This window comes from Tupaia chinensis, unplaced genomic scaffold (genome assembly GCF_000334495.1).
Source record: "Tupaia chinensis unplaced genomic scaffold, TupChi_1.0 Scaffold140301_1, whole genome shotgun sequence".
Taxonomy (NCBI): Eukaryota; Metazoa; Chordata; class Mammalia; order Scandentia; family Tupaiidae; genus Tupaia; species Tupaia belangeri.
Genome location: NW_006200179.1, coordinates 345,606 through 370,669, shown reverse-complemented (window position 1 = coordinate 370,669; position 25,064 = coordinate 345,606). Strand labels below are relative to the sequence as shown.

At 37.4% G+C, this 25,064-nt stretch overlaps 1 protein-coding gene and 1 long non-coding RNA gene across 9 annotated transcripts in view; one reads left to right on the top strand and one right to left on the bottom strand.

The window, feature by feature from the left end:
• The window catches only part of ROBO1 (roundabout guidance receptor 1), a 1,280,027-nt gene that overhangs the window by 1,185,894 nt on the left and 69,069 nt on the right, over positions 1 to 25,064 (top strand). For all 8 annotated transcript variants that reach the window (XM_006162599.3, XM_006162600.3, XM_006162604.3 and 5 more), the window contains 8 exons: positions 9,995 to 10,200; positions 11,504 to 11,585; positions 11,762 to 11,930; positions 12,018 to 12,184; positions 17,790 to 17,911; positions 18,512 to 18,743; positions 19,881 to 20,002; positions 23,401 to 23,572. In XM_006162599.3, coding sequence (XP_006162661.1) covers positions 9,995 to 10,200; positions 11,504 to 11,585; positions 11,762 to 11,930; positions 12,018 to 12,184; positions 17,790 to 17,911; positions 18,512 to 18,743; positions 19,881 to 20,002; positions 23,401 to 23,572 — 1,272 coding nt within the window. The remainder of the gene's footprint in view (positions 1 to 9,994; positions 10,201 to 11,503; positions 11,586 to 11,761; positions 11,931 to 12,017; positions 12,185 to 17,789; positions 17,912 to 18,511; positions 18,744 to 19,880; positions 20,003 to 23,400; positions 23,573 to 25,064) is intronic.
• Positions 10,214 to 23,405, bottom strand: LOC102474192 (uncharacterized). The gene is made up of 6 exons (XR_336618.3): positions 23,289 to 23,405; positions 22,836 to 23,023; positions 19,252 to 19,427; positions 15,104 to 15,309; positions 11,914 to 12,043; positions 10,214 to 11,025 (listed from the first exon to the last, which is right to left on the bottom strand). It is a non-coding gene; the product is annotated as an uncharacterized LOC102474192 (long non-coding RNA).

The window sequence follows — 25,064 nt, the reverse complement described above, 5'->3', positions numbered from 1 at the left end:
CAGGGGGGATGGCCACGCCGCAATCCCTTCTCCTCCATTCTCCTCTCGGGATCTTGGGCACGCACGCACACGCGCCTGGCGTGAGTTTAAGCCACTGTGTCCGGGACGCGAACCACGGTCGTCTACATGGGAGTCCAGCGACATAGCCATTTCATTAACTGCTGGTTCTGTGGTTTTGCCTGTTCTTGAAACTCAGCCAAATAAAGCCATACAACAGATAATCTTTTGTGTTTGACATCTTTCATTCAAAATACCACTGGAGTTCATTTATGTATATATAATTAGTTCATTTTTTAAATTTCCATGTAGTATTCCAATGCACAAATTAAACCACATTTTTTAATACTTTCCTATTGCTGAATTATTTTCAGTTTAAGACTTTTATTAATGAAGCTAAATGATCCTGTACATGTCTGTTGTTGAATTATGCACTCAATTATTGTAACTTGACTGTAGGTGGACATAATTCCCATTTCTTTTCTTTACTCTTTATTTTCTCAGAATTTCTAAACACAAGTCTTTGTCACGTATATGTCTTGTAAATGTTTCTTCCCATTCTCTTAATGATGATGCTAAGGAGTAATTACTTCTAATAAGGATGAATGTATTATTTTTTTCTGTAGAGTTTTCAATATTCTATCCTACCTTAAGGTTACAAACAGTATCGTCTCCTATTTTTTTGAAGAATTATTTATTTATGGGCCAGTAGGTGGCGTGGTGGTTAAAGTACTGGAATTCCCACAAGGCTGACTGCTGTTCTAATCCCAAACCTGGCAGGTTGCTTCCTCACCCTCTCTCTCTGCCTATCTTTCTCTGGCAAAAACTCATGTGAAATAATAATAATGATAAATAAATAAATATTCTTTTAAAAATTCCTTAAAAATTATTTATTTAATTCCATTTGTTATTATTATTTTTTAATTTGACCAGAGAGAGAGAGAGAGAGAGAGAGAGAAAGGAAAAGCAAGAAAGCAAGTCTCCAGGTCTGAGATTCAAACTGGGGTCAGCCATGTGGAAATTCAGTGCCTTTAAACACCATGCCACCTGCCAACCCCATTTCCTATGTCTTTTTCTATTATTTATACCTTTTAAATTCAACTTTTTGATACATGTTGAATTATGTGTAGTGTGAGGAGGTCATCAAAATTCTTTGTTTTTCTTATATGGAAGCTAATTTTTAGAGCTCTGTTTATTGCAGGAATCATCCTTTCTTCATTGAATTTCAGAGACATTTTACATAATTCAACTGACCATACATGTGTGGGTCTATTCCCGGTTGCTGTTCTATGCTTCTGGTGTGCATACCAGTACAAACGTTCTTATGTATTGCAGACTTCACAGTAATGCGTAAAATGGGTAGTTTAGGTCTCAAACTTTGTTTTATTTGGGTTTGTGTTTATTTTTGAAGATCGTCTGCATTTGTAAATTGATTTAAGGTAAATCAAAATTTTATCTCCACACACTCTACATGAATTTTTAAAACCTGTTTTAAATTTTAATTCTATTAAAATTATTGATAATTAAGGAATATTAACAGTTTGACCATCTGAGGCTTCTAGTTCAAGGGAGGGGCATGTATCTCACATCTCTCAATTTATTTAGGTCTCCTTTAATTTCTCTCACCATTGTTTTATACTTTTTTTTTTTTTTGAGAGGTTTTTGTTATAGGGCACATGCGCTCGCCAGACAGACAGTGAGAGACAGAGAGACAGAAAGCGAGAAATCACCCCCCAGGGGGGATGGCCATGCCGCAATCCCTTCTCCTCCATTTTCCTCTCGAGATCTTGAGCACGCACGCACACGCGCCCGGTGTGAGTTTTAAGCCACCAGGTCCGGGACGCGAATCATGGTTGACTACATGGGAGTCCAGCGACATAGCCACTACACCAACTGCTGGTCCCACCATTGTTTTATACATTTTAAAGTAGAATTCTTGCATATGTTTGGTAAATGTTTTTGTATAAACATTTTTAAAAATTGCTGTCGAAATGTGCGAGGCAGTGCCTGACTCTGCATCGACTTCTGCATATTAACCTCTGAGCTAGCACTTTTGGTTAATGCAGGTATTATTTCTAACAGGTTGTAGGAGATAATTTTGAAATTTGTATGCATGTGATGAGACAAGTAGATATAAAGAAGTTTCATTTCTTCCCCTAAACACTTACATATTGTTGTCTTTTGCTTCTCCTGTATTCTCTCTTAAACAGTGAGGAGTCGAACTCATGATAGTGACATATTTGCCTTGATCCTGACTTCGGGAGGAAAGTAATTAACATTTCACAAGCAAGCCAATCACCAGGATTTCGTAGATACCCTTGAATTTTAAAAAATTCTAGAGGAAAAAAATACTTAAAAAAAATTTACCAAAGGGCATGCACAGTCAATAGAGAGGGAAAGAAATGGAGTGAAGAAAAGTGAGAAATAGTCATATCTCCATCCATCCCTTCTCCTCCGTTTATTCTTCCTTTTAGGACTTTAGGCATGGATGCACACACACACCTGGCGTGCTTCTCAAGCTGCTGTGTCTAGGACTCAAACCATGCAGTCAGTCATGTGGAATCCAGCTGCCTTAACCAGCATGCCACAGATTGGCCCTGGAGGAACTTCTTAAATCAGTAATTCATTATTTGGTTTCCCAGTGTTCTCAAGATAAAGTATATATTCCGTAACATGATTTACGATGTGTGATCTGACTCCCTGCAGGCTCAGCTCACATGCCCTAATCACACTGTTTTTGCTATTATTTAGTGTGAAGACTTCTACTTTCACTAACTTAAAATGCTACTTCTTTCAAGAAGCATTTCCTAATTCCTCTAATATGGGTTTTAGGGACCAGCAGTTAGCGTAATGGCTATGTCGCTGGACTCCCACGTAGTCAACCGTGGTTCGAGTCTCGGACCCGGTGGCTTAAACTTATCCGGGCGCGTGTGCATACATGCCCAAGATCCCAAGAGGAGAATGGAGGAGAAGGGATTGCGGCATGACCATCCCCTCTGGGGAGTGATTTCTTGCTTTCTGTCTCTCTGTCTTTGTGTCTGGCAAGCGCACGCGCCCTATAGCAAAAACCTCTCCATCTATATACACGCAGCATTGTGTACTTTCCTGCCTTCTCTGTTAATGTCCCTGTATTCTTCATTAGATACGAAATTCCACGAGAGCAGGGCCCATGTTTGTGTTCTCAAGTAAAATATTGGGCATGTATAGTATTCTCAACTGGATTGTTCTGAGAAGTATTTCATGATGGGTAAAGTTTTTTTACAAGCAAAATGAGAAATAGTGAATGACTGTTTAAAAATAATTAGAATAATAATAATAATGATTGGGAAAAACATAGAAAAGATACTGAATAAGGAAGTGGGAGATTAATGTCTTTGTATTGACTGACATTCATGGCATTCCCTTGTGATAAAGCAATGTAATACACTGTAAAGTTATATGCAATCCAATGTAATATAAACAAGATTATGATGATAAAAAAATAAATTAAAAAGAAATATTGGGTTGTTGGAAAAGTCATGACACATTTTTGCATAGAAAAACAGAATAAATATGCCATTACTTTCCTGACAACCCATGTATACACAGAATCCACTCAGGGTATAATATGTAGTGAATGCTCAAAAAATACTTTTTGATGAGTGAATGAAACAAAAAAGTAAGGTACAGCTAGCCCTTGGTTAACTTGTAATTGAATAGTATAGACTGTTTCACTCTAAAGTTTAAACTAAAGTTTAAACTCTTACGTATGTTACGTAGTATATACCCACTGACTCCAGTAAGTTAAAATGACCTAAAAATGTTTTTAGAGTATCTTTCATATACTACAGCCATTAAATTATGATTGTGAAAACAATGTAATCAATTTGATGATTGCTATAACCAATATGTAGAAGAAATATATATACATACTTACATGTACAAGTGTAACTTTATAAAGCAGCTAGTATGTAGGTTGCAAACTTTTAAAAGTTTGCAAAAAACAGGAACTAGCAATTAGCCTAATGGCTGTCGCTAAACTCCTGTGTAGTCGACCACAGTTTGAGTCTCGGACCCAGTGGCTTAAACTCACACCGGGCGTGTGTGCATGCATGCCCAGGATCCTGAGAGGAGAATGGAGGAGAAGGGATTGTGTTGTGTCCATCCCCCCGAAGGATGATTTCTTGCACTCTATCTCTCTGTCTTTCTCTGTCCCTCTGGCGAGCGCATGTGCCCTATAGCAAAAACCTCTCCAAAAAAAAAAAAAAGATTGCAAAAAATGGAATTAAGGTATGAGTTTAATTTGGTACCAAAATAAATTGGAATCCACACTTAGTGGATTTTCAGTTTTTTCATAGTATACATTTCTATGAACTTTTTGAAGACCCATCATACATGAAAAAACAACCTCTTCCTCAAAAACCATGCTGAAGAATCCTCTAGTGTCTTTTAGTCCCATAATCATAATCAAAAGCAAAGCTCTCTATATGTTAACTGACATGACAGTGAATTGTTTGTATTTGTGTAACTAGACCATACATAGAACTTTTACAAAACCTAAAACTAAAGACCTAAATTTCAAACTTAGGATTCAATCCTAGCAAGTCAGTTCATTTCCAACACTACTGTTCTATTTCTCCTTATAAACATTGGGGGGATTTAAGGTGGCTTTGTATTTGCTGTGTAGTAATTTTTTTGTTTTCTTTATTTTGGAGTTTATTGATATTGTACAAACAACTTACAGCTATGGACTCATTCTTTTTTGTTTTTTTGGAGAGGATTTTGCCATAGGGCATGTGCCCTCGTGAGACAGACAGAGAGAGACAGAGAGACAGAAAGTGAGAAATCACCCCCCAGGGGGGATGGCCACACCACAGTCCCTTCTCCATTCTCCTTTTTGGGATCTTGGGCACGTACGCACATGCGCCCAGCGTAAGTTTTAAGCCACTGAGTCCGGGACGTGAACTGCCTTCAACTACATGGGAGTCCAGCGACATAGCCATTACGCTAACTGCTGGTCCCTGGACTCATTCTTTATGTACAAAGCCATAGATTTTCTGAGTGCTGGTTATATCAACACTTGCACATTACCATGTCAAGAGGATGGTTAGCAGGCAGAATACCTTCTCAATATTATCTGATTTTAGCTTTTTGACCTTTATTGTCTGCAAACAGAACAAAAGCAAAGGGAGGAAATAAAACGTGAGACACATACATAAAAGCTCTCTTTGAACTGTTCCTTCTTTCTAGCTGGAACCTAACCCGGATTGTATTTGGTTCAAGAACATAACAATTTCGTATCACATATTTAGTTTAAAATGTCTCTTCTCTTTATAACCAGATGAAAAGAAAAGAATAAGGTTAATGATTATTAGATGACCTATAAAAGTTTACACTTGTATCCATCTTTCAAAACTTACAGATACACAGCACAAAGAATGTTATCCTTTACTTCCAGATTTCACAGTAATTGTTCCATTTGTATAAGTCACTAGAACGTTCAAAGTTTCACTTCCCCAATTTCTAAGTTGAGATAGTATTTTACAACCTAGGCCGTGACTTTGGAAAGCACTTTGTAAATGGGTGACCATTGTGATATATAACGGGTGTTTATTAGTGTATGAATTTGAATTTTTCATAAATGATTATAATAATATAATGTAATACTATGTGTATCTTATTTTCACTTAAAATTATTTTATAAAGGTATCTATCTGTGTTAACATAGTCTTCATGATCATCATTTTAGAGTTGACAAAATATTACATTTTGATGTAACTACACTCATTTAGGTGTTGAATGTGACAAAAGATAGGTAAGCTTTTATATACCCTGCTATAACAGGGTTACATCATGTCTTAAACTGTTTATACTGTCATTACAACCATATTATTATTATATTGATCTTATTAATATTAAACTGCGGTTATCCAACGCTTACTAACTGCCAGAACTAGACTAAGAATTTGCCACACATGAACACCTTACAAGTGTCATATCTCATTTTGCCATTGAAAAAAATGAGGCAGTGATTGGTGAAGAGGTAGTCCCCAGTTACACCAATAATAAGTGGCAGAGCCAAGATTTAAAACATGGAGTCCAGATGGTGCAGTAGGAAAAGGTGATGCTCTTTGGGAACGTTGCTGATTTGTCTGGAGACCTCTCAGAGTGTACCGGGTGTGTGTGCCTGAGATCTTGGGTTGGTTGATGATGGGAGTGTATGGAGGCATCGAGACCAGTAGAGAGGGTATAGAGGAGGAGTGGGGTATTTCTCTCTTTTTCTCCTTGTCTCTCTCACTAATGGAATAACTAAATAAATTTCATAAAACAAAGTTAAATAAAGTGTAAGCATGCCCTGTCAAGTTAGGTGCCTACTTACCACATGTAGTTATCTAAAACATCAATTACTTACAATCAAATTAAATTACACACCCAGTTCTTCAGTCATTCTAGTCAAACTCATGTGCTCAGCAGCCACTTCTAACCATGACATACTGCATTGGATAAAGTCTTTTCTTCTCCTCCTCCTTCTTCTTTTAGAATTATTTATCTAATTTTATTCATCATCATTATTTTTATATTTGTGATAGGTATGTGCATTCATCAAACAGAGACAGAGCAGAGGAGAGAAAGAGAGAGAGAAAGTGAGAAATCAAGGCACCAAACTACAGTCAGCCTTATGAGAGTCCATTGCCACAACTACTATGCCCTCATGCAGGTTCTGGTAAAGTATTCTTAAAGGGAACATTTTTGCAATCCATCATTGCATCTTTCTAATTCCAAAGTCCATATGTTTACTCACTTTGATAAACATTTCTATTTTTTTAAGAGATTTTTGCTATAAGGCATATTCACCAGCCGGAAAGACAGAAAGCAAGAAATCACCCCCCAGGGGGATGGCCATACCACAGTCCCTTCTCCTGCAGTCACCTCTCAGGATTTTGACACTCACACATACATGCCTAGTGTGAGTTTTAAGCCACTGGATCCAGGACTTGAACTGTGGTCAGCAAGTAAGAGTCCAGCAACATAACCATTATGCCATCTGCTGGTCCCACATTTCTATTTCTAATGCTCTCCATTTCGTTGTCTTGTAAGTTATTGTAATATTTCCAGTGTAAGATTCTAAACCCTCATTTAGGGCTTATCTCATAAATTCTAAATTTAGGTTTGACTTCATGAGTATACTATGTTCTTTAATATGTGTAAGTTTAAATGTTTCGGCAGTATTTTATTCTAATCCCTGATAACACCACAAGGTTTTATTTTCTTTACCCAAAAACATGAAACTACTTTAATGAACTCCTAAATCCTTCAGCTTCGATTTGCATATTAGCTTTTACAGGAAAGGGTAAGTGACGGTGTCAGAGCACATGGGTATATAATTCTTTTATATCTACGGTTTACACCTTCCTAAGAATTGCCTGAATTACTGAGGATGAGTATTATTATCCTCATGCTTTAGGTTGAAAAAAAAATTAGGGTTTAAAGAATTTAAGGCACTTACCCAAAGACATATGGCTGAGGTGGAGCCCATCTTTTTCATGCTTTGTTTTTGTTAACTACCCTATGTAAGTCGTACGGAAGTCAATAGCAGAGAAGCAGCATCAATTAACCACATTGGGAAGGAACAGGGAGAAGTGGATGCTGTGAACTATGATGTAAAGATCAAAGAACAACTATAAGATGAAGAGAATGGGATAAAGTCGATACTGGACTATTTCTAAATACAACAAGACTATTAAATATAAACCTTTACTTCTTTACTGGACTTATAATCAGTTTTAGAGAAGTACTCTGTTAGCCATTTAATGTCTATAAAGACATATTTATTATTATAATCAAGAGAACACAAGATGTCTTATTAAAAAACCCAGTGAGGGCCAGGCGGTGGTGTGGTGGTTGAGGCATCTGGATTCCGATATGACTTACTGTGGTTTTCAAGACCCAGACCTGGCAGTGGGAAAAACACACCACGTACACGTGCATGTATGCCCAAAGTCCCAAGAGAAGAGTGGAGGATGCAATGGCAGGGCTTGGAGGAGGGGTTTTCTCATTCTCTCTCTCTCTCTCTCTCTCTCTCTCTCTCTGGCAAGTGCAATAAAGTGCTCGCATTCTTTTCTACCATCCTTATGAGGAGGGACCTCTAATTTGATTTTAGATAATCTCAATAGATAAAGTGGAAAAGATTTAAAAATTCTAAGCAAAAGAATAATTGGTTTATGGTTTTCAGCTATGGAGTATATAAAATACTTTGGCCAAGTTTCAAAGTCCAGCTTTCTAACACACCTTCTGGTATTAGCTAATTTTACACTTGTAACTAAAGCATAGCATAGAATTAGATGGGTAGAGTGCTAATGTTTGATGGCTAATTTTGTTCCATTGCTTTTGGGCCTTTTCTTTCTTTCTTTTTGTTTTTTTTTTTTTTTAATGGACAAAGCTAATAATTGTTGCATGATATATGAGGAACAAATTGAAGAGTGACTTCAGCTTGTGAAAATCTTTGGTGCATAAAATTTCGAACATGACATATTGAGCTTTGCAAATTGTTGCATCCAAAATTTAGTTACTCAGGCAACCAGTTTTCTTTAATCAGACAGCTTAGAGTTTTTCTTTTGTGTATTTTTGTCCTTTAAAAAATTTTAAAAAACCCTTAATTAATATCCAGAATTTTGAAGCTTAGCAGGTAAGGAATATTTTGAAATTGTTTGTTTGTTTTTCTTTTCATTTATCAAAATCAAATTTGTGAAGTTTCATATAAATTGTCTAACTGGGAGGATAGGAATAGTTCTGTAATGTAGGTTTTCTCCTATGGAAAACAGCTGATTTAGGTTTTCCCATGAAATCATTACTTTATCTCAGATAAAATGGTTAGGGTTTAGATTTTATCATACAATAACAGTTATACTTTTATTTATTTGTAACAAAATTCCTCGCATTGCTACTTCCACAGTATATTAAAACTGTGACTTAAGGTAACAGACGTAGCAGAAGCGCTTTTTCCATTTCTATTCATTCCAACCTGGGAGTGTGGTCATTGCCAAGTTAGGATGTCATTTTGAGTTATCTTTTTGGATCAGCCTATCAACAATACATTTGTATAACTTTCTAGTTTCTTTGAATTCATTATAACTGGGTAATTTTCACTCACATGTATTTTAATAGGAAGACTTCTAAGATGGAATGATGTAAGGGGCCAGCTGGTGGCATGGTGGTGAAGGCATGTATCTCATGTGGCCAACTGCATGCGTAGAGTCCCAGATCCAGGGGCCTGAAAAACACACCAGGCACATGTGCATGTGTGCCCAAAATCCTGAGAGGATTACGGAGGAGAACAGATGGCAGTGTGGCCAATCCCCTGGGGAGAGCTTTCTCACTTTTGCTCTCTCTGGGTAGTGCACATATCCTATAGCAAAAATTAAAAACAGCAACAACAAAAGACATAAGGAATGTGATCATATTGATTTGTATATTATGAAAGTTCAAAATACTCTTTTGAACCCCAAATTGTCAAACATGCTTATTTGGTACCTTTTTAATTTTATTTTTCTGTTTGACACAAAAGAGTTATAAAATGTCAAGTTGATTTTAGATCATTTATTAAAATTTGTCTCATGTATTTCCTTGGGCTACATTTTGTTGTTGTTACTGTGTTTTGTTCTTTCAAAGTTTAGACTTAGGAAGTACCGATTTCCATTCTCACCAGCAGATCCCACCACCATGCATCTGCTTCCCCTGTTCACAATTCTTAGTGTCTGAGCCCTTAAGTGAAAAGGGTGTCTTGACAACGCAGCGAGCTCAGTGATTGGTCATTCGAAAGAAGTACACGGTATCTCATTTTAATATTCTGAGTCAGTGTATCATATAAATGCATTCTGAATAATGCATGTCTCCTGCTTTAATTACTTCTTTAATTATCTTTAGTTTGTTTCAAAGCCTAAAGCAACTGCTGTTGCTTGGATGATTAGAAAATTGCTTCCAGTTGCCCAAATCTATTTCCTGTTGTTTCTTCTGGCAGTGATTGCAGACCGGCCTCCCCCAGTCATCCGACAAGGTCCCGTGAATCAGACTGTAGCAGTGGATGGTACTTTAGTTCTCAGCTGTGTGGCCACAGGCAGTCCAGTGCCCACAATTCTGTGGAGAAAGGATGGAGTCCTTGTTTCAACCCAAGATTCTCGGATCAAACAGCTGGAGAGTGGCGTGCTGCAGATCCGATATGCAAAGGTAACGTAGCCTGGCACCCGGCGCTTCCTTGTTTCTACCACTTTCATTTTGCCTCCAGCCACTCGTGTTGAAATATCAAATTTTAGCATTAATGAAATGCTAAATAAAAGTAGTAATATACTTTTAATTTGATGTTTATTTTTTCAGTAATTCCACTGTGAGTGGTTTGACTCATAATTTAGCCCATGGCAAGTAATTTAAGATTGTATAGAGGAGAAAAGAAAGATTTCCAAGACTAGTTGTGGAAAGTAGATGGGCATTTGTGGGAGAAATGTACCTTCCAAATAGGGGGATGATGCAGTTGTCCCATAAAGCGTTTTGCAAGATGTTTTTCCAGTCCCATTTTATGTGCAATGTCCTTGCACAGTTCTACTGTGAGTATTTAGCTCAGTATTTGTAATTACAAAATGCTGCACATGCAAACATGTGCTTTATAGCAGGATCAGACAGGTCCTGAGGCATATGAAGGAAGAGTCTTGACAGCAGTAAACATACATTTCAGTGGTTGGATTGCCTGTTGTAGGTGGCTTTTGAGTTTGGGATCAGCTTCACAGTTCATTTTCTGTGACACAAAAGTTAGTATGTTGTACTTCTTCATGACAACCAGGGTGACCTTGTTGTTGCAATTGTCAGAGCAATTTGACAACCTTCTTGCTTAGTCAAATGTTACATGAAGATGATTAGCTTAAGCAAAGATACATGGCTTTCAGATGCTGCTGCTGTTTCTGAAGTTGAGCGGTAACCTGTGGTTGTTTATTGGCTTTCAGCCTTTAGAAGAGCAAGTGTTCATTCCAGCTAGGTTTGACTTAATACTTCTTCAACTACCTGGAGGGGAAAAAAAAGAATACCTTAAAAAAATCTTTTTTGCCTATTTTTTCTAGGAATAGCTGTTAATTTCATGTAGTCACATAGTTTAACTCTGATAAAATACAAAATAACACAAATAGTCATCAGTTAACTTTATCAGCTTTACTATGTGACTTATTAAACACAAAAATATAATTCAACAATAAAGATTAACCCTTTGAATAGAGAATTCTATGCCTTAGTAATTGTTCTTGATATGGTATTGTAATTAAATATTATATTTTTATTATATACTGAATGACCATATAAAATCTCTTTTCTGTCTTTATGAAATATTTTCCTTCACATTCAATAAAAATACATTCAAATAAGCTCTGGTTAGCAAATTGTAATGCAGTTATCCATATTCATGGGCCATATACAAACCTGTAATTGCTTTTCCAGCCCAGTGAGCTCTTGATTGTTCCAAATATTTATTTTCTGTATGTCTTTTCAGCTGGGTGACACTGGTCGGTACACCTGCACCGCATCAACACCCAGTGGAGAAGCAACTTGGAGTGCGTACATTGAAGTCCAAGGTAAATTACATAGTATTTTTGCTTTAAAATAGAGCTTAAAATGCAGCTGTTCACTTACTGGTAAATTGATGAAGCACATGTCCTGGTCTCTGAACTGGTATGTGATATATTATCACATTTCTATCCTTACCTGTATGTGTGTATCATCTTTCTTTTGTATTTTTCCTGCTTGTTAGAATTTGGAGTCCCAGTGCAACCTCCAAGACCCACTGACCCGAATTTAATCCCCAGTGCCCCCTCAAAACCTGAAGTAACAGATGTCAGCAGAAACACAGTAACATTATCATGGCAACCAAATTTGAATTCAGGAGCAACGCCAACGTCTTACATTATAGAAGCTTTCAGGTAGAGTGAGAGGACGTTTCTCAGTTGCTGTTTTCTTTTCGACTTCCCATTAAGTACACATGTTGTAACTTGTGTGTCTACCCTCAGCCATGCATCAGGCAGCAGCTGGCAGACTGTAGCAGAAAATGTGAAAACAGAAACATTCGCCATTAAAGGACTCAAGCCTAATGCAATTTACCTTTTCCTTGTGAGGGCAGCTAATGCCTACGGAATTAGTGATCCAAGTCAAATATCAGATCCAGTAAAAACGCAAGGTAAATATTGATTTGCTTAACCTTCTGATACCTACTTATCTTTAGATGTTGTAATGTACAGGCAAATCATTTGTCCCAGAGGCTAGGATTATGTATTTGCAATCTGTTCAAGTTGTCTAAGTGGCTTAATTAATTTTTAATACACAAATGAAGCATCTACAACGTTTGTTGTTTTCTGGAATAGCCATACCAAGATAAGATTGATAACCTGAGACCTGTTTCTCATAAAATCAGAAATCCACTGAGACAGAAAATATTGTGTGAATATTTACCCATTTTTAGTCAACTTCTTGATTTCCAAATATAGCTAGATGTGGGTGTGAAATGTTCGTATTGAAATTGTATTTCAAATCGAGTACATTTTTCTTATGTTGAATTTCAGCATTCATAATTTTCCAGAATAATAGACCTAATCAAATTAAACTCCCTTGATATTACACAAATGTGAGTTCACTGGAAACTTGTTTTTAATCCCTCTGTCTAGGTAACCTTCTACAAAGTATGGGGAAGTAAAATACAGAGGCCTTTATAATGTCTGGTCCGCCTCGCATTATTAATTATGGAAGCGATGATTTATGAATATTTTAAGCGACTAACACCTATATTTTGGTCAAAGCTGGGATAAAGAAACAGATAAAAATAAAATCGGACTGGCCTAAAACTGCTTCCAAAACATTTGAAACTGGCCGTGTTATTCATTTGGACCACATTTTGAATGTACTGCTTTTATCTTTTAGAAAGAGAAATTACTTTTAGCTTCCAACAGATTATTATCCTCTCCACCCTCTTGCTCACCTTATTATCTCAATGTTGGACGAGGAGTAAAAATTTATCGATTAAAGAAAGAGAAATGAATTTGAATTAACCTGTACCATTTCTTCACACAATTTCCTTGTAATTAAAACGTGCTTTATTCATACATTAATAAAGAAAGATCACTTTAGAAGGAAGTGATTAGAAATATGAAATTCTTTTTTTGACATATAGAGGAATCATGTCTCTATCTTGAGGTACATACTTCTGAAGGGGAAAAAAACTATAACTTAGGGGACCAGCAGTTGGCATGGTGGTGAAGGTGCTGGACACTCCCACATGGCCGACCAGGGTTCAAGTCCTGAATCTGGTGGCTTGCTTTCTCACTTCCTCTCTCTCTCACTCTCACCCTCTGTCTCTCTCTGATCAAACTAAAAAATAAATGAATGAATAAATAAAATAAATAATTATTAAAAATCAAAAAACCAAAAAACGAAAAACTGTAACTTAGTAACAACTATAGAAACAAGTTGTAGATGACTATACCCACAAACTTTTTTCTCCCTGGCCTCTTTTGGGAGAGGGTCTGCCAGTCATGTTGCTTGTTTTGAATTTTCTAGTGCATAAAACACTAGAAACAATCTTTTGGGCTGGACTTTGGTTTCAGAATTCTCAGAGAAGGTAACCAAGTGGTTGAACACGCCCACAGCCGTCTGGCTGTGTGAATTCAACACACCCCAATGCCTGTATTCGCTGTTATGTCACCTCGCCAGGAGCTTTTACACACTTGGAGTTGCCTTAAGGAGGTTGAGGTTTTCGCTATTAGATATGCATTTGTAAAGAATGCAGGAACTATGACAGCTATAACAGGAATTTAAATTTCTGTTCCCAGTACAGTGGTCTCTATCCAGTCGACTTGAACTGAAAGTCTTTGATTGACTACTGCTTACTGGTATCTTGTCATATACCCATCTGAAGGATTTTATAATAGATAGCCTCATTTGTGAGTTGGTAGTTTGCATTTTATCTGAACATTAACCTGAGCCTTTTAGAAATGTTAAATTAACTTGCCTGTTTAAAAATGTTTCTTTCTTTCTATCGTGAAAGAGACACTTGGGCCCCTGCAGGGTCTTGCCGCACTGTCATCCTTTCTGCCCTTCTGGCAAGCCAGGAGCACACGTGGCCGCACTGGCACCCTGTGTTCAAGCTGACCTGGGATCTGAACCCAGAGTCTTTTCCTGTGGCTCAGTACCACACAGTACACCTGACTGCCAGCACCAGCCTGGCAGGGCCTGCACTTGCCTTTCTGCATGCATGGCTAGAACCACCCAGGTGAAACGAATGCATGTTAACTGCCAGACTGGAAATACAGGAAGGCAGCGTATAATTTTGAAATCAAAGAGAATTGTATGTCAGCTCTTCAACCAGGAGTTCTGAACTCAGTTCTTTTGAGCTTCAGTTTCCTTACTGTAAAGTGAATCGAAATACACCCGCTCCTTAGGATTGGACAAAGAATAAATAAATGCATTAGTATTTAAGTATACAAGATCCGGATTTTTTTCCCTGTAATATGCCATAAAATTTGTTATTGGACTTATATTTCTTTCAGTATCTGGACTAAAAATCAAAATTCATAAAACGTGTGAATATAATAAAACTGAGAAAGATATCCAAATGAGAGAATCAATGTTAAATGTGTCTTGACAGATTGGAATGAAGGGGCCAGACTTAGTAAGACAAAAATTAATGGAGCAAATTTAAACATCTAGTACTTGAATTTAGGTTTAAAAAATTAACTGGGAGATGGCATAATGGTTACATCACTGGACTCCCAAGTAGTTAATCACAGTTCAAGACCAGGACCTGGCAACTTAAAACTCACACCAGGCACATGTGCATGCCAGCCCAAAATCCTGAGAGAAGAATGGAGGAGAAGGGGTGTGCTAAGGCCATGTTCCCTAGGGGGTGATTTCTCACTTCTTGTCTCTCCATCTTTCTCTGTCTCTCCAGCAAGGCACATACCTTGTGGCAAAAATCTCTAAAAAAAAATAACTTAACCGTAAAAGTATAGACTAAGGACGTTATGCTTCAGGGGAGTATGTGGGAATAGGTCGTGGCTTTGTGGGATGGGTGGACCTTGGTGTTGAAGGCGGTTTAAACACCTACCTGACTCAGCTGAGTGACATAGTTGCCGAAGGAACAAAGACAGTCTTATCTGGCCTTCGTGGAAATATGTCTGGATTAAGTAGTCCTTCTCCACTAACGCTGAACTGGCCACATTACAAATGGAGCGAGTTTGTTCTGAGCACCACAGTTTCACATGAGCTTCTTAAAGGAGACCATGAGGATAGTTGGTGGAACTGCATGAAAGTCTGGAAATCACATAAGAAAAGACATGTAAGGACCTTGGCCTGTTTAAGCCAGAACATTTTTGAATTAGGCATGACACCCTCTCCTTGACATTTTAAGAGACTGCCATGTGGACGAGGAGGTATGCTAATTCTAACTTCAGGCAACACAAAAGGACCAGCGAGTACAGGTAACCTCAAGGCAGATTTCCATCTCCCACTCTGACTGCTTCCGAGGCACTGTGAGTCCAGTGGCTCACCCGTGCTATGTATGTGCTAGTTGCTATGAATTCGAGAGATTGGCCCATCCCCTGTCTTCAGGAAAGCCTCTTTGTGTCCTACCACAGTGCGTGTATCACAGCAATCCTTAGAAGGGGCTGCCTTTGACATCACCATTCAACACATAGGAAACAGAACAAGAGCGAGGTTAAGAAAGTTACAAATGGGGACCAGCAGTTAGCGTAATGGCTATGTTATTGGACTTCCACATAGTTGACCACGGTTCAAGTCCCGAACCCGGTGGCTTAAACTCATGCTGTGCGCATGTGCGTGCGTGCCAGCCCAAGATCCCGGGAGGAGAATGGAGAAGGGATTGAGGTGTGGCCATCCCCCCTCGGGGGTGATTTCTCGCTTTCTGTCTCTCTGTCTCTCTCTGTCTGTCTGGCGAGCACACACTCCCTATAGCAAAACCCTCTCCAAAAAATAAATAAAAAAGAAAGTTACAAATGTTACAATGGTTTTTAAGCAGCCATTAGGGTACAAATCCAAATCTGATTTTTGCTTTTTTTTTTTTTTTAATGCCAGAGGATACATGTGCACAGGAGAGAGAGAAAACGGAGGCAGCACTCCCACACAGGGCCTGGTCGCCCTGAGATCCTCTCTCTTGCAGTTCTTCATCCTTCAGGATCTTGGACACACACACACACTTAGCCAGTGTTTCAAGCTGCTAGTCCAAGACTAGAGCCCTGGTTGGCCATGTGGGACCTGGCTCCCCCCTGCGGTAGTTGGCTTTGTGCTACGGGTCAGCCCCCAATATTTGTGCCAAGCACCTCACGTCACATAAAGATCAAGCATAGATGAAGTCAGAGGAACAGCTGGGTCAGTAACAAAGGCCGTATGCCTGTGCTGGGCAGTTGACAGTCAGGTGCTTTTGATCTGTGACTTGGGAGGACAGGGGTCCTGAAGGTCAGTAGTAGCCAAAACTGTGGATGAGGTAGGGTACAGTAGGACATGCTCGTGTTATCTCAGCTTTTTAATTTTGCTTATTTATGAGTTTAATTTGTGTGATATATGTGTGTGTGTGTGTATACACATAAACATATATACATACATATATATATAATTTTTTTCAAATAATATATGTGTGCTTAATAGCACTCTTGATCTGTCATCTCTTCCATTTGCCTGGCTTCCCTGGACTCCATCAGTGACACTTACCAGTCTAATTTTTAATCTTCATGCTTTTTCTTTCACTCCAAAGTCAGTTCTTTGAAGGCATGTAAACATTTAAAGAACCAAAACTCACATTTTTTATGTGATCGTGAATAGTGTAGAATATATGTGTCAAAATACAAGGAGAATTCTGGAGGCAAGAATTCATTACTTTCTCCTTTTGCCCTGTGTTCCTTCTTACTACTGTAAACAGAGCAAAGCATCGTATTTAGAAAACCTCTTCAGAAGCAGGCAATCTCTGTTGAGTACAGGCTTCAATAAGTTTAACAAGACCCCTCCTTGTCAGAGAAAAAGTTTAACAGTAGTGCAGTTCAATTCTTACCGTACCCTTGTTATCTTTCGACAATTTTAGCGGTTTCGAGATTAAGATACCTTCTTTATTGTGATGTAATTTAAGCCACCATCAATTAAATAGATCTGAAGTGCTCTTTTTCTCATGGATCCAGTCAGATTTATGCATACTTACTTTCCTTTATTGATAGCTCTTCTGTACTGCGTAGTCATTGCCAATGTATCGTACACCTTACATGGGAACATATCCGGGTGGATTTGAGAGTCAGGTGTCTGACTGCTTTTGCTTGCTTTTTACTTGGCCACGTCCCATGCTTTTCATTGCTCATCCACTCCACCGTCACATCTGGATATTTTCATTCTTACAACTTAGGATCTTTACAGAAGATGATAATAAACGCAGAGGGGATTGCACTGGGCTCCTTTGCTCAGCAAGAAAGTGATCGTGACATGGTAGGAGGAGCTATAAACGCTGCTCTCGGCACTGGACATTGTTTGTATTTGCACCAGCTCGTTTTACTTTCTACGTGTCATTTGCTTGTCTCTTTCCCTGCTCTTCCTCTCCCTTCCTCTCCCATTCCCTTATCCTAATAAGAAGTGTAAGTTGTTCCTGCTTTATTCCATGTCACAGGTTGGTTTCCTGGTCTCAGTAATTCTATTTATCTGACAGTTGCCATGAATGAAAGGATTGTTTCATCATGCTTTCACTCAGTTCAGTAACATCACACAGGACCTGACTCAGTCTTCTTGAATTGTTGCAGATGTTCCACCAACGAGTCAGGGGGTGGACCACAAACAGGTCCAGAGAGAACTGGGGAATGTGGTCCTGCACCTCCACAACCCCACCATCCTTTCCTCCTCCTCAATTGAAGTGCACTGGACAGTGAGTTGTTGCAATATTTGATCTTGATTTTAATAAGCCTGTGACTTCTGGGAGATCATTGTATATATAAAATCTGTTGCCTATTTCCCCAGCATGGAAGCATTATTATGGTAACTAGGATCTGGCTTTGAACAGAGACAAATTTCATGTTAGTGCATTTTTCTCGGTTAGACTGCAATAATGAACTTTACCAGTCTCAGAGGAAAGAAATACAAAGTTAATAACTAAGAAATGTAACTTGCGATAGCATCATTATCTGAATTTTTTCAACTTAGAATAACCCTAATTAGTAGGAAGTCTACTTTTAAAACATGAAAGTAGGAAAACATGTTTTGCTTCCTCATCCCCTTATGCTGACATGTCTCAGAACTGCTATGGTGTCTCATGTTTTGAGGTGTAGCTTTGAAATTAATATTATGGGATTTAACATCAGCTTACAAAAGAGGACAGATACTACTATTCTACTTACACGAACTAGAAAAATATGAAGAGAAGCCAGATGGATTTTTGTTTAGCATTTTGTATTATTAACTTTCATTATTTTCCAGTGAGACAACCGGCAGGTATGAATGATTGCATTTTTATTTGTCACTTGAATAGGTGGACCAACAGTCTCAGTATATCCAAGGATATAAAATTCTCTATCGGCCGTCTGGACCCAACCATGGTGAATCGGAGTGGTTAGTTTTTGAAGTGAGGACCCCCACCAAAAATAGTGTGGTTATCCCTGATCTAAAAAAGGGAGTCAACTATGAAATTAAGGCTCGTCCTTTTTTTAATGAATTTCAAGGAGCAGATAGTGAAATCAAGTTTGCCAAAACCCTAGAAGAAGGTTAGTATGATATAGAGTGTAATTTCTGTGTGTGACAATATATTTGTTAAATTAATTGAAATTCTTAAAGTGTTAATAGTGATGTAGATTATTGCCTTGGTGTTAAACATTATGTTTTTCTAAGATAATTTGTTTAATTAGAATAGTGATGAAAGGGGCCGGCAGGTGGCATGGTAGTTAAGGGTGCTAGACTCCCATATGGCTGACCACAGTTTGAGTCCCCGACCTGGTGGCTTGGCTTGCTTTCTCACTTGCTCTCTCTCTCCCTCTTCCTCTCTGGTCAAATTAAAAATGAATAAATGGATAAATAAAGTTAAATAAAATGATTCTTTAAAAAAAGAATGGTGATGAAAAACAAAATTCTGTCATAAGTGGCTTGTTTCAATGGTGATGTACATAACAATGTGCAAATGTGAACATCATATCATAAGTGGTGCATATAGAGTACACATAATTGTTCAGAACTAAAATTCATATTTAAAGATGCCCTTGTTCTAAGTCTACTTACCTTTCTGTTATCTTCTATTCATTTATTAAATGGTCTTCATTTAGTGAATGTGATTTTGATTACTGATTTAAAGCAGGTGAGTGGTGTCTTTGTTGGTTCAGGATTTTCCAGGGTTAGTGTTTTCTCTTTACGCCTCATGTCTCTGGAGACCCCCAATTCTGGGCGAACCAATACGGCTAAGGTAAAAGGGTCAATGTCATAAGCATTTCCTTAACCAAAACCAAGAACGATATCAGAATTCTATCTAACGTGACATTGTCACTTTGACAGTAAGAATTAACAGGACATGATTAAGATCATGCATGATTAGCAGCCATTTTAGTATTTTTGCACATTTTTAGGGAGAGCATGAGACTAAGCTTGTAGGATTGGAGAAACAGGAATTGTTCTGAAATCTCTTGTGGAGATACTTTATAAACTTCATGAAAAATTCACAAGAATAATGGATTAGCAATACTGCATAAAAACAAGTAGTTTTGAGACTCTTGAAACTTGGATGAGATACATCTTGAAAATATCTATATCTATATAATATGTATGTAGTCATTGTCACATTTTAAATATTACAGGCCTGCTGTCAATGTTCTCTAACACGCTCTTATCATCTCCTTTTAAAAACAATTCTATAGCACCCAGTGCCCCACCACAAGGTGTAACCGTATCAAAGAATGATGGAAATGGAACTGCAATTCTTGTTAGCTGGCAGCCACCACCAGAAGACACCCAAAATGGAATGGTCCAAGAGTATAAGGTAATACATGAGTATTAATTTACTAATGGACAGCCCCTCACTTCACAAAGAAAAAGAAAAACGTGGTAAATTTGTTTATGGATGTCTGGCGCCATCTGCTGGTTCAAGTGTGCAACATGTAAAATTGTTTTTGAAATGCTGCTTATTTAGGGATTGTGGAATAATTTTTCTTTTTTTTTGCTAGAAAATCTATTTGAAAAGCATAATTGAAAAAGTACAACATAAGCAGTCACAAAATATATAAGTTCTCATAAAGTGACATAAATGACCATTTTAAATGCTGATTTTAAAACTCCTTTATCTCCCTAAAAAACAGCTTAAATATATTTTTCAGGATTAGATTGCCCTAAGAAATTGGCATTCTATGAAGAGTGGTGTGTTGTCTTTGATCACATCTCCAAAGTTTTAAAACTTTAGAATTAAGTTAAAAATTATTACAATACTCTATATGAAAATCATTTTTTTCTATAAACTTTGTTTTAGTCTCTGAACAAACTTTCATGTGTCTAAAGAAATTCGATGATAAACTTCTACATATTTTCTGAATTTTAAAAATATGTAATGTATTGCCAAATAATTTAATCTAATGACTGAATAAATATTTTTACCTATTAAATTCAATGAATATAGACAGTCTTACATAGATTCATTCTATGAAAGTGTTTTCGGGTATGCCAAGGTGCATCAAAAACTGTTTAAGAAGTGGGACCTAGTCAGAAGGATGTATATTGGACCGTATCTTATTAATGGGTCTGTGGTGTAGGACAGTCTTAACGGGTTAGGATAAATGATAAATTGGACAGGAAAACTTAACAGAAAATATGCCTTATATGTATTGATTCAAGACTTAAGTGAACATACTAGGAGAATTTTAACTGCAAAATATGTATTTCTGTATGCAATGATTTATATTTCCATGAAGCCTATTTTTCTAGTTACTAACTAAATTTAGATACCTAGATTATTTTCAATATGTAAATATTTTAAACTGCCCTTGGATATAAAACTAATGTTAGGAGGGTGGTCATGTCTACCTTCCAGGTCAGTGGTTTTTAATTATAGCCTAACATCAGACTCACCTGTGAAGTCATTTTCAAAGTATGGATCCCCAGATCTTCAGAGATTCTGATTCATCTAGATTACAGGGGCCCTTGCATGTGTATTTTGGTAAATTTCTCTAGATAATTCAGATGTGCATCCTTAGTTATGGCCCAAATAGCAATAACCAGGCATATTGTGCTTAATTTTAGGTATATTATTTTATTTTGTTTATTTTATTATTATTTTTTTTTAGGGTGAGATTTTTGCTATAAGTTGCCTTGCCAGAGAGACAGAGAGACAGAAAGTGAGAAATCACCCCTCGAGGGGATGGCCATACTGCAATCCCTTCTCCTCCATTCTCCTCTCGGGATCTGGGGCACACTCACATATATGCCCAATGTGTTTAAGCTGCTGGGTCCAGGACTTGAACCACAGTTGATGATGTTGGTGTCCAGTGACATAACCACTATGCCACCTGCTGTTCTGATTTTTAAATAACTTTTTAAGACAAGTTGATAGGGGCTAGCAAATGGCATGATGGGTAGGGGACTGAAATCCCACTTGATTCACTGTGGTTCAAGTCCCAGACCTGGTGCCGTTTTTTCCTCTCTTTCTGTCTCTCTCTCTCCCTGTCTCTAGCTCTTTCTGGTGAGTGCACGTGCTCAATAGCAAATTTTAAAATAATAATAGTAAATAAAATGAAATAATCCTTTTAGAAACAAGTGGATAACTTTTAAATAAAATTCGTATACATTTACAGGATTATATTTTTAGAAGAAAAACTACTTCTATTACTGCATTGTGGATGTTTTAGGGTCTTTTCTTGTGTAACCAGGTTATTAAAAGGTGAACGCTTGTAGACTTTTAGGTGCTTGCTCATGAGTTTCAAGGTTATTTCAGTAGTAGGAATTGACAGGATGCTATGTTTCAGTGCGAAAAAATAGACGGTTATACAAGATTTTTAAGGATTTAAAAAGAGGTGATGTCTCAGCTCTTAAGCAAAATTGAATAATGTAGGCATTTTCCCCTAAGAGTCAAAACTCATTTCTCTCCTGAAGAAATGCGCAAGGGTGGGTTTCACTTAACTTCATGGTCAATTTAAAATGCCTTTCAGAACCTGATTGACTGGTACAAAATCAGTTTGTGGCTTGGGTTCAGCTGCATAATGTAATTGGGGGGAAAAATTCACAAAGGAGTCTTTATTTCCAAATGGTCAGATCCTGATCTAGTATCTGACCGTTTGCTCATGTTATGCATTGAAATAATATTAAAATAATACTGACTTTCAAGGAAAAAAATGAAAGGTTATTGTCCAACTGATAGAAGATGCTGGCATTCTTAGGTTTCTTTTAAATCCTATTTCCTATTACATTTTAGACAATAGCCTACCTCAAGCTAATCCTTGATGTTGCCCAAGGACATCTTAAAGAATATGTTTAACTTTTCTATAGGTCATTCTTGTGGAAATGGAGTCTGAATATTGTCATGCACTATAATCCAAGTTCTCAAACATAGCAAAGGATCACATGATGATTAATCTTTTGGTGACATTTAATATAAGGATTATAGTGTAGTTCCAGAATGTTAATTTCCTAAAAGTTATTTTCTATCATAAATATCAGCGTCAAAGTTAATGAGATAGACAACAGCCTAATTGAAGAATGTTTTTCTTTCTCATCAAGAATGTATTGTTATTCTTTATGATCTCATATATGCTATGGACTACCAGTATTCCCATTTAAATATAAGACCAGAATGCTAATTTCCTCTCATGGCTAGTAGTTCAACATACCATAGGCTGAATAAAATGTAGGATGATTCTCTCCTTTTAAATCACCACTTCTGGTCTGATGTAAAATGTGGTGGTTGACAGTGCCAGGTAATTTGATTCCAGAGAACCACTGCAGAAATGGTCTAGAAAACGTTTGAAGTTTTGTACTTAACTTATTTATTTCGGTACATGATTGTCAAGTGTCACACCTGGAATGGAGATGCCAAATAAAGATCAAAAAATTATATGGTTCTATATTTGGACATACATAGCTTTCTGCAAGGTTTTTTTTTTTGAAAATTGATTTCAGTGTTTTAGAAACCAGTAACTTCAAGCAAAAACTTGTAGATATAACCTGGTAAAATCCTTTACAGGTATATGAGAAGGTATAAATAGGTCATGAAGCTATTACAACACTATTTGGAAGAATTTTCTATGAATTAGATCTTAGGGGAAAATGCGTTTTGAAACTACCTGTAGCTGATTCAGGATAGATCTGAAATTTGTGTCTGAAATCGCAGCCATCTGTTGATCTTCGCATGAACTAAAACGATCTACGTGCTTGATCATTTTGTGCATCTTACAGGTTTGGTGTCTGGGCAATGAAACTCGATACCATATAAACAAGACAGTAGATGGTTCCACCTTTTCTGTGGTTATTCCCTCTCTGGTTCCTGGGATCCGATACAGTGTGGAAGTGGCAGCCAGCACGGGGGCCGGACCCGGGGTGAAGAGCGAGCCTCAGTTCATCCAGTTAGGTGAGTGCCCGTGCCGACGCCGTCCGACAGCCTATCACTGTGCTTCTTGTCCTGCTCTCCTGGTTCTGCATGGGCCGCCATTCCAAGTTAGACAGAATGTGGAATGCGGCTTTGTGCTGCAACAGTGACGTCAGCTTTATGTGAAAGAGGTACATAGATCTATGTAGATGCATATATCCCACAACCACGCTTAAACTTACCCAAACGCACATTCAGGCATTTCAAGCCCAAGTCTGTTAATATTCAGTGTCATTCTAATTCTTTTTTTTTTTTAAGAATGATTTTATTTGAATTAATTATTTTATTTATTTTTAGAGGCTTTTTCTTTATTTAAAATTTTTTTATTAATTTATTTTACATTGGTTCACTGAATATTATCACAGCATACAAAATGCAGTTTTCCATCCAGAAAACAAGGCTTAGTCGTACATATTATCATCAACAAATATTTTCCAATTCTTGCCTCATATATCTATACCTATCTATCTCCTCCCTCCATCCCCCCATTTCTCACCCTCTGCAATTTCCCACCCTCCTCCCACACTGCCTCTGATATCTACAGTTGCTTTCCATTCCTTCCCCCTTGCCTGGCATTTTATTGGTTAACAAGATATCTTAATTGGTCTAACTACTTTCAATAGCAAGTTCAGCTGATATATGAATACCTGTGAACCAATGTTTGACTTTAGGCATGAAACTGTGAATAGAATGAATATGCCATAAAATAGCAGCAATCTGAGGCTATATAGCTTACTGTGGTCATGAAATATTTTTAATATCCTTTCTTAATTTCAAGAGAGGCAGTTTTAGCTTTAATAAATCAAAATCAAAAAATGTTAAGAGAACTTTGCTTAAGACTTAAAGACAAGAAGCAGGTTAGGATTCTGTTTGAATAGTTGGTACATGGACCTGTCCACAACTCAAGAGAAGACAAAAATCCTTATCTCTGGAGTACAAAGAGTAGAAAAAGATCAGTATTGTTCTAGTAAGAGTCATAAAATTCTATTTCGCCAGCTCAGTCTCATTAATTTGACCAGAGAGGGACAGAGCAAGAGAGAGAGGGAAAGTGAGAAAGCAAGCTGCTAGGTCCGGGACTTGAACTGTGGTTGGCCATGTGAGAGTTCAGTGCCCTTAACTACCATGTTACCTGTTCTCCCCTCTAATCCTGTTTTATGTACTTTTTCATCTAAATTGAGCAACAAGGATATCACAATGAATAAGAAATACATAGTTGGTACCTTCATGGAACCAGTTATTTGGATATAAAAAAAACCAAACAAAACATTAAAAGCTTCTATGTAAAACATAACCTAAATATTGTTACTGTATAGCAACTTTCAATTTATATACTATCTAGTGTCTATTTAAAATTGTAGCTATTTTTAAAAATAAAATATATATTGAGACATCAAAGAGCATTGAAATTCATGCTATGCTCATTGGTTAGGAAGTTAAATACAATTTGTCCTTCATGTGTGGTTAAATGAATTAA